Here is a 10,004-nt window from a genome sequence, read left to right as displayed (position 1 = left end):
TTTTTGAGACAGAGTTTTGCTCTTGTTGCCCAGGCTGGAGTGCAATGGCTCAATCTCGGCTCACTGCAACCTCCACCTTCAGGTTCAAGTGATTCTCCTGCTTCAGCCTCCCCAGTAGCTGAGATTACAGGCGCCCACTACCATGCCTGGCTAATTTTTTTTATTTTTAGCAGAGACGAGGTTTTGCCATGTTGGCCAGGCTGGACTTGAACTCCTGACCTCTCAGGATCCACCTCCCTTGGCCTCCCAAAGTGCTGGGATTACAGGTATGAGCCACTGCACCTGACCTCTCTTATTGTTCTTATTATTGCAAGCTTTAGGCACCAGCATTTGTGGTTCCCTTTGCTTGGTATTCCCTTCCCTGAGATGTGTACACAAGGTGACCCTTCAATTTGATCATTTCCAAATGCCACGTCCCTAAGGAGGCATTCCTGTCTATCCTATTCAAAATGGTACTTGTTTCTGTTTACTTTGACATTAGGTTATAACAGCATCCACTTTGGGAGGATAAGGTAGGCAGATTGCTTGAGCCCAGGAGCTTGAGACCAGCATGGTCAACACAGTAAAACCCCTCTCTACAAAAAATACAAAAATTAGCCAGGTGTGGTGGCACGTGCCTATAGTCCCAGCTACTTGGGAGGCTGAGGTGGGAGGACCTCTTAAGCCCAGTAGGCAGAGGATACAGTGAGCCAAGATCACACCACTGTACTCCAGCCTGGGTGACAGAGCAAGACTCTGTCTTAAAAAAAAAAAATTAATAAGGCCAGGTATGGTGGTTCTTGCCTGTAATCCCAGCACTTTGGGAGGCTGAGGTGGGCGGATCATGAGGTCAGGAGTTCAAGATCATCCAGATCAACATGGTGAAACCCCATCTCTACTAAAAATACGAAAATTAGCCAGGCATGGTGGCAGGCACCTGTAATCAAAGGTACTCAGGAGGCTGAGGCAAGAGAATGGCTTGAATCCAGGAGGCAGAGGTTGCAGTGAGCAGAAATCATGCCATTGCACTCCAGCCTGGGCAACAAGAGTGAAACTCCATCTCAAAAAAAAATTTTTTTTAATTAAATAAAGCATCTGTTTACTCCTTGACTCTCTGTCTCATCCACTAGTGTTTTAGGGTAGGAGTTCTTTGTTCACTGCTATATTCCCAAGGCTTTGAGTAGGACTTGACACCCAGTAGGTGGTACTCTACGAAAATAGTTGCAAGAAAAAACACATGAATGAATGAACGAGTTATAGGCTTTTTTTCCCTTTAGTTACACAAGAGAAAAGAATGGTATCTATTGACAGTTACAGCTCAAGAGAGTCTGTGCTGCTATGAAACAGCTGGATAACCATAGGACACTGAACACGTTGTGTTCAGAACCCACCGGTTCAGCATCTGAGGAGGGATGGGTCTCGGAGTGTCCGGCAGTAGCGTCCTACATGGGTGGCTCAACTGTAGAGAAGCAAAAACTGATCCATGAGCAGACCCTAAAGAAAACAGTGGGACGAAATCAATACTGGAGTAAGTGTGGAGGCCTGTGAGTATAACATATTGCCCCAATAGATTTTGTTTGAACTATTTTCCAGTAGACATTTTTTTCATAGTACTTTATTTCAATGCCTCAACTAGTTGCAAGAGCTTTACTAACTAAATATTGCAACTTTTGGCCAGGCACGGTGGGTCATATCAGTAATCCCAGCACTTTGGGAGGCCAAGGCAGGCAGATCACTTGAGCTCAGGAGTTCCAGACGAGCCTGGGCAATGTGGAAAAACCCCATCTCTAAAAAAATAAAAATTAAAAAAATACACCAAGCATGGTGGTGCATACCTGTAACCCCAGCTACTTGGGAGGCTGAGGTGGGAAGATCACTTTAGCTGGGGAGGTCGAGGCTGCAGTGAGCCGTGATCATGCCACTGCACTCCAGCTTGGGCAACAGAGCAAAACCCTATTTCAAAAATAAATAAATACTGCACCTCTCTTTTTTTGGTACTAAGGCAGAAGTACATAGACTGATTTCTCCAACTTTGAGCAACCCCAGATGACTCCACTTGAACAGAAAAGAAATTGAAAGTTTAATCGTGTATAACCCCTTGTGTAAACAATCGGGGGAAAAAGTGGTTAGGTTCTGGCTGGTGATATTTTACTTCAATGAGGTCATGTAGCACAGTGAAAACAACGAATAACTCAACAGTAGGGAGACTTGGGATCTGACCGCATTTTTGCCATTGGTTAAATGACACGCAAGTTTACTCGGCTGCTGCAGGCAGGCATCCTCCTCCATGAAATGGACTAAACAATCTCCACATTATTAATGCTTTGCGACTCCACTTTCCAAACATGGAAATGCGTTTGAAGACAATACCAGGCCCTTGAAAACGAAGAGGGGAAGGTAAAAAACCATCTGCAAATGGGGAAAGGAGTCCCTGTTTAATAAATGGTGTTGGGAAAACTGGCTAGCCATATGCAGAAAGCAGAAACTGGACCCCTTCCTGACACCTTACACTAAAATTAACTCCAGATGGATTAAAGATTTAAACATAAGACCTAACACCATAAAAACCCTAGAAGAAAACCTAGGCAAAACCATTCAGGACATAGGCGTAGGCAAGGACTTCATGACCAAACACCAAAAGCATTGACAACAAAAGCCAAAATAGACAAATGGGACCTAATCAAACTCCACAGCTTCTGCACAGCAAAAGAAACAATCATTAGAGTGAATCGGCAACCAACAGAATGGGAAACAATTTTTGCAATCTACCCATCTGACAAAGGGCTAATATCCAGAATCTGCAAAGAACTAAAACAGATTTACAAGAAAAAAACAAATAAGCCCATTCAAAAGTGGGCGAAGGATATGAACAGACACTTTACAAAAGAAGACATACATGGGGCCAACAAACATATGAAAAAATGCTCATCATCACTGGTTGTTAGAGAAATGCAAATCAAAACTACATTGAGATATCATCTCACACCAGTTAGAATGGTGATCATTAAAAAATCTGGAAACAACAGATGCTGGGGAGGATGTGGAGAAATAGGAACACTTTTACACTGTTGATGGAGTGTAAATTAGTTCAACCATTGTGGAAGACAGTGTGGTGGTGATTCCTCAAGGACCTAGAAATAGAAATTCCATTTGACCCAGTAATCCCATTACTGGGTATATATCCAAAGGATTATAAATCGTTCTCCTATAAGGACACATGCACACAAATGTTCACTGTAGCACTGTTTACAATAGCAAAGACTTGGAACCAACCCAAATGCCCATCGATGATAGACTGGACAGGGAAAATGTGGCACATATACACCATGGAATATTATGCAGCCATCAAAAACGATGAGTTCGTGTCCTTTGCAGGGACATGGATGAACCTGGAAACCATCATTCTCAGCAAACTGACACAAGAACAGAAAATCAAACACCACATGTTCTCACCCACAGGTGGGTGTTGAACAATGAGAACACATGGACACAGGGATGGGAGCATCACACATTGGGGTCTGTTGGGGGGAAATAGGGGAGGGACAGCGGGGGGTAGGGAGTTGGGGAGAGATAGCATGGGGAGAAATGCCAGGTATAGGTGATGGGGAGGAAGGCAGCAAATCACACTGCCATGTGTGTACCTATGCAAAAATTTTGCATGTTCTTCACATGTACCCCAAAACCTAAAATGCAATTTTAAAAAACCATCTGCAACAGAATAGTATCAAGCTTTTAAAGAAACGAATTAACACTGAAGCCAGAGGCCCTTACAGTGTCTACACCCTTTCAACTTGAATGTCAGCATTGGCTGTATTACCAGAAGACTTGCATGACCTTTTCCTGAAATAAGCCTTCGTCTCCTAGTAACTCAATATCCTGGGTACACTTTTCCAGGTAGACTAGAGTTGGGTTCTGGTCTAGAGCTGCACTGTCCAATACAGCCCCCACAAGCCACATGGGGCTGTTGAGCACTTGAAAATGTGGCCAGTTGGAAGTAAGATGTACTGCAAGCGTAACATACACACGGGAATTTGAAGACGTACCAAAAAAAAAAAGGATATAACTCATTCAGCATTGATATTGACTGCAAGTTGAAATAGTATTTTGGATGCATTGGATTACATAGGATATACTATTAAAATTAACTCCACCTGCTTCTTTATGCATTTGCTGATACGACTACTAGAAAAATCATGCTTACCTATGTGGCTTGTATTATGTTTCTATTGCACAATGCTACTCTAGATATCAGCATCTAGAAAGTGACTGAGATTCAAACTCTTCAATGAAGCGCTTTTTGAATGCTCTACCCGAGAGATGATTCCACTCACTGCTCTGCTGTCGTCGCGGTCCTGACTTTCCAAGGCCATGCACAGAGCGCGGCACACGTGGCTCTTCCACGTAGGCGGGCCCGCACGTCAAGCTGCAGTGGAGGAGGTTACTCTGGGTCGCTGACGCCAGGGGAGGCCAAGCGACCGACCCCACACTGCTGAGCCCCGCCAGGGGAAGTCCCCGGGCGCGGAAACAGGTGGCGCGCCGGCGGCTCGCAGCTGCTGGGCCCCCGCGCTCGCACCCGCCTGGGCGCAGCCAGGAACAGCGACGCGCTTCCTGCCCGGGAAGGGCCCGAGCGCAGGGCACGCTATAGCGGTCCCGCAGCTGCCTGCTTCGATTTTAGCACTCCTGCTCCCAAGGGGGAGCAACGCAGCCCTCTGTCCCTCGTAGGGCTTGAAATGTAAACTATTCATATCAGGCGAATGTGTGTTTCAAAAAGCAAGCTGGACAAGAACTGATGGGTAATCCTCGCCAAATTCTCCTATTTAACCCTCACCGTGAAAAGCCTGAGGCCTGAAAAAAATCTCTTGACTAGAGACAGTAACTCCACTGGTGCCCGCGATCTGGATTTATGACATAAATGAACAGCATTCCAAATTCACTGATTTCTAAGAGTATTTAGACAGTAGAAAGTTATTAATCCTCTTTATTAGCTCAATACTTTGTTCATTCAGCATTTGCAGAGCAAGATCTGCTTGGATTTATTTAGTGAAAACTATCTTTTAAAACTACAAAGATTTTCATACTGACAGCCATTCATTAGTGAAGAAAAAAAAAACTACAAAGATTTAGTTGCAGTAGGCAAATTATATTTTTAAGCTTAACCCTGAGAAATTGTCCAAAAATATATACGATATACACACCACTTATGATTGCTGAATAAATGCATTATATACAATTTATGTTTAGTTCAATGTTTAGCAAGAGTGAACGATTTGTTAGATGATTCGTTTCCTCATTTCACAGTGCAGAGTAGACACAAATGGACCTTATATCTTCTCCAGACAACTGTCATCCCCAATATTATTCACCTAGGCAAATCTTAGTTCAAGAGTTTGTGACAAAAGCTGACCTACAGGACTAAAACTGTGCTTACCTTATAGGAAAAGAAAATGTAATCAAATGAACAATAATTTTTCAAGTACATTATTCAAGGAGGAAATCAGCCCTGTAACAGAATCCATAAAACACCATGCTCCATCAGAGCCTCTTTTTGGTAACAAAATGACCAAGTATTCTCTCCAATTAATTTGAATAGCAAACTACCATTTTCTAACGTGACTTAAATGGGTTTAATCAAGTAGGAGAATGAATCCAAGGGAAACCACTGACTCAGCTATAAAGTGCCTTACATCATACTGTATACATCAAACAATGAAATAATCTAGATTTCAAATTGCAAAAAAAAAAAAAAAAACTTTAAGTCTTACCCTCAAGATAAGATAGTAAAGCAGGAAATGCTGTCTGCTCACTGGCATTCCATAAAATATTCACTGTAATTTCTAGATTTCTAAGATACATCTACCTGGCAGAGGTGGTCTGTCAAGTCTGGGGTTTTCCACCTGTCCACTCTGGCAGCAATGGGGCTGATATTCACAGCCTGCAAGCCATCATCAGCATTCATAGCACCCCAGCAGATAACCGCATTAAACTCTTTCCTGCAAGTAAACACTTCACAATGTAAGAAGGTGAGAAAGACATTATTACTGAAATAAACCTGAAACTTGCTCTCAATCTATAGAAAAAGTACAATATTCACAAATATCAATACCATTACGAACTATTTGTAAGATCCCTCATAAATAACTGTGTTATAGCTGAGAACTGCAATGGAACTCCCACCACCAAAAGTGTTGTGGTTGTGTAAGCACCATTGTTATTTTCACTTACACATGTTCCTGAGAGGTCATGTTTTAAGCTGCTGAAAACTGATACAAGCTGTTAATTCTTTCAGGGATAAGGTGACTACCAGCAAGAGAAAAAAAAAGGAGGTAATGCGCTCCAGAGAGTAAGGAAGGGTCACAGAAGAGGGGGAGCGCTGTGGGTGGAGAAGGTCAGAGCCCATGGCTGTCCAAAAATGTGACTTGGCTGGGCCTAACAGAGGGGAGTAGCTCTTCTAAAAACGAAATCACCCCTGGAAATGATGCTGGTTGGCCCCTTGGGGCATATATTTTTTGAGTTATTGATTCACTTAACTCGTTACCACTAGTCCCAGCCTTCCTGTGAGACATACATATATTTGGAGAATGGAAATAATAAGCTTGCTACCACAGACCAGGTTAGTAAGATGAGAAGATAAAGAGTTTTTAGAGTTTTTATTATTCAAAATTAGTCTCATTTCAATTCAGGCATCTGAAAGAAGGTTCTATTCTGTCACTCTGACACAGCATAAGATCAGTAGTTTATTCCAATGAAGTATTCCACCCAAATGAAAGCATTACATGCAAGTAGTAATTTATTTCAATCACTCCTATTTGAAGGTTCTTATTTTTGGAGAACAGCCAGGCATTTTATTATCCACTCCTTCCATTCCTTAAAGGCTTCCACGGGTTTCGGTAAATTCCCATTATCCTCAGGACTGTGTTTTGGAGTTGCTCCAAGTGTGCCAGCAGATTCATCATCAATCCACTGCACCAGTGCCTGGAAAAACATAGAAGACGCGCGTTCTAACAAACCACGGCAAAATAGATCAGGCAAGAGAAGAATATTGGCCTCTAGATCATGGGGTGACATATTACCCCAAGGAGATGCTGCATTTGATAATTATGGTATGAATATGAAATAATGCTGATAAACTCAGTGAAAGGGCACCTACCAAATACACACAGAATTACAAATTATGTCAAAAGTATGCCCTGAAAAAAGATGAAAAAGAAATACACTAATTCTTACCCTTTTTTCCTAGCATGATAGGATATTATTTTTTCTCAACTTGCTAAGTATTCCACAAGGCATTATATTAATTTGATATGTACATATGTAAGTGTACACACAGGCATGGGTAGACATATGCATGTGAAAACACGTGTGTAGACATTTCTGTGCAGTCACCTGAATACGCAGTCATACCCATGAGTAGCCACATGAATGTATACTGATGTTTGTGGGCATGTGTGGGCACACACCCACGCACACTGAGATTAGGTACTTTCCTTCTTCCTTTTTATAAAAAATCATTTTTTTCTCCTAATGAACATCATACCTCTGTCCCGTATTTGGAAAGATAAATCCTGTGCACAGACTTACAGGGTTTAAAAAATGAACTTTGCCACACGTATCTATATTTATTCTGTTCTGCAAAGTCAAGCTCTCTTGCCCTAAATGGAAGAGAAGTAGAGAAACTTCTTCCTCTACTCCTCATCAAACTGTTAGCATAAATCACTCAAAGGCAAGCTGAAGTTTTTAAGAAGGGCATTTCTTTGCATTTGTTTTTTTTTTTTTTTTTTAAACCACAGCTTCCTGCTAATCTTTACACTAATTTCCTCTGATAAATTATAGCTCTAGAGAAGGATATAATAGAAATGTCAGTTTGCTACTGAGATAACCACTTCCCCCCATTTACACCATCCAGCCCCCAACTTACTTTGTATCTTTCTACAATGCTGAAGCCAATAGCACACTGCAACTTGCGCAAACAGATAGGGCATAGGTTTAGAGGGCGCCGGTCAGCTTCTTCCAAGTGGTTGGAGCCTTGCATTAGGCATGCAAGCCACTGGCAGTGTCGTAGTCCAAATATGTGTCCAATCTCATGGGTTAAAGTCTGCAGTACAATCACGTTGAGGCGTTATAAGACTACCATCACATTAAGCTACGCATCTCTTCTTTTTCTTGCTTTTCCAAGAAAAATAGGAATCAACTCTCTTACCATTATCGCCAAAACTTCACCCTGTCCAGACCTTCAAAGACTTAATAATCCCTCATTTTCCCAAATGTCTTGTTGCTTTTCTTGCTATACACTTCCTCAACCTCAACACTGCTGACATGCTGGACAGATAATACCAGGTTGTGGGAGGTTGTCCTGTGCACTGTACGATGCTTTGCAGCATCCCTGGTTCTACCCACTAGATGCCAACAGAACTCCCTCCCTGATTGTGAGAATCAAAAATGTCTCCAGAAATTGCTAATATTCCCTGGATGGCAAAATCACCCCTGGTTGAGAAACCTTGATCTAAACTAGGGTACTTGTAATGGAGATTCTAGGGTCCTTTCCCTAGAGATGCTGACTTCAGTAGGTCTGACAGAAAGGGGGCTTGATATGCATGCTAATGAGAACATCAGGTGACAATGACACAGGGGCCCATGGAACACACTTTGAGAATGTAGTTCTAAGAGGCACAGCTCTCAAACCAACAAATACTACAGGTGAAAGCAGAATTTATCTAGCTAAAGGAAAAGCCTATCTCTCTGGCTCTGGAGAAAGGGGAGCTAGGCTTTTGAAAAAAACCAAGTCGGGGAGATCAGGAACTGCCAGGACAACTACAGTCCAGGGTATCCTGGAGCCCAGGGCAGGAAGGCCCATGCTCCCAGAAAGGCCAGAGAACAGAGGTCCTCCAAACACCTGGGGAAGGCAGCTTTGCCCAATGATCACAGTGGCTTGAAAAAGCAGGTTATCCACTCACACCAGAATTCAGGAATTACACTAATAGAGGACATGGCTACAGCCAAGGGTGCGTGTAACTAGTACAAGAACCTGGCACTGATATTGTAAATTTCAATATGAAGGTATCCATTTAAATTGTTTTACTGATCATTTCAGTCAAGCACTATGCACCAAAATTATACAAATGACACAAACTCATTTATAATATCGCCTTAGGACTGACACTATACAATTTAGGGAACAAAGATCTTTTTTAAAAAATGGTCCTGTCAGATTTTTTTTTTAACAACTTACCTTACAGGATCGAAGCAGTAAAACACTAGTTATTTCTGGAATATAATAGTTGTCAAAAATTGAATAGTCACTTGAAGATGTTTTCTTGAGCTTCTTCACTTTGCCTTCATAGCGCAAGCTATAAAAATCGCTGCCGTACCTGGCAAAGCTGAATATCCCCACACCTACAAAAAGAGGACAAGTGGTGACAGAATGAGAGTCAGGTCCCTGAGGAAAGACCAAACAAAGAAGAGCCTGCTGGCCCATCTAGCCAGTGAGTGCCCCTCTGTGTCACTGTGTCCACACCATCTGATGTACTTATAGTTTGCCAACAAAGACTTTTGTCCCAGATTCCCCTATCAAAATCATATGCTGCTATCCACTTTGCCTTGCCGTGTAAAACTTAATGGACTTGAGGTCAAATTCTTGAGAAACTGAAGTTTCAGAGAGTCTTTTCCCACAAAAGAAGTCTTTTTTCTGAAAGTAGCAAGTACTCCAAATCAAGTACTCAAAATGGAATCATAAAAAATAATCACATGAGTCGGGTGTGGTGGCTCACACCTGTAATCCCAGCACTTTGGGAGGCCAAGGCAAGTGGATCACCTGAGCTCAGGAGTTCAAGACCAGCCTGGCTAACATGGTGAAACTCTGTCTCTACAAAAATACAAAAATTAGCCAGGCATGATGGTGGGTGCCTGTAATCCCAGCTACTTGGGAGGCCAAGGCAGGAGAATGGCTTGAACCCAAGCATCGGAGTTGCAGTGAGCCAAGATGGTGCCATTGCACTCCAGCCTGGCAACAGAGCGAGACTCCATCTCAA

At 42.5% G+C, this 10,004-nt stretch overlaps 2 protein-coding genes across 14 annotated transcripts in view; both read right to left on the bottom strand.

Moving 5' to 3' along the window:
- Nucleotides 1–6,479, bottom strand: part of ARSG (arylsulfatase G) — a 154,111-nt gene extending 147,632 nt beyond the window's left edge. For 5 of the 6 annotated variants that reach the window (XR_005195273.1, XM_017497343.2, XM_017497340.2 and 2 more), the window contains exon 1: nt 4,290–6,479. The gene's annotated coding sequence lies outside the window, so the exon portion shown is untranslated. The remainder of the gene's footprint in view (nt 1–4,289) is intronic. The other variant, XM_017497341.2, reaches the window with a different exon arrangement.
- A 130-nt stretch (nt 6,480–6,609) lies between these two features.
- AMZ2 (archaelysin family metallopeptidase 2) overlaps nt 6,610–10,004 on the bottom strand; it is a 9,985-nt gene continuing 6,590 nt past the window's right edge. For all 8 annotated transcript variants that reach the window (XM_017497348.2, XM_017497350.2, XM_037727414.1 and 5 more), the window contains 3 exons: nt 9,206–9,369; nt 7,895–8,071; nt 6,610–6,951 (listed from right to left, as the gene is read on the bottom strand). In XM_017497348.2, the coding sequence (XP_017352837.1) occupies nt 6,796–6,951; nt 7,895–8,071; nt 9,206–9,369 (497 nt within the window). In that variant the 3' untranslated portion in view covers nt 6,610–6,795. The remainder of the gene's footprint in view (nt 6,952–7,894; nt 8,072–9,205; nt 9,370–10,004) is intronic.

The sequence above is a fragment of the Cebus imitator genome, unplaced genomic scaffold, assembly GCF_001604975.1.
Source record: "Cebus imitator isolate Cc_AM_T3 unplaced genomic scaffold, Cebus_imitator-1.0 Scaffold229, whole genome shotgun sequence".
Classification (NCBI taxonomy): domain Eukaryota; kingdom Metazoa; phylum Chordata; class Mammalia; order Primates; family Cebidae; genus Cebus; species Cebus imitator.
This window is presented reverse-complemented; position numbering and strand designations above follow the sequence as displayed.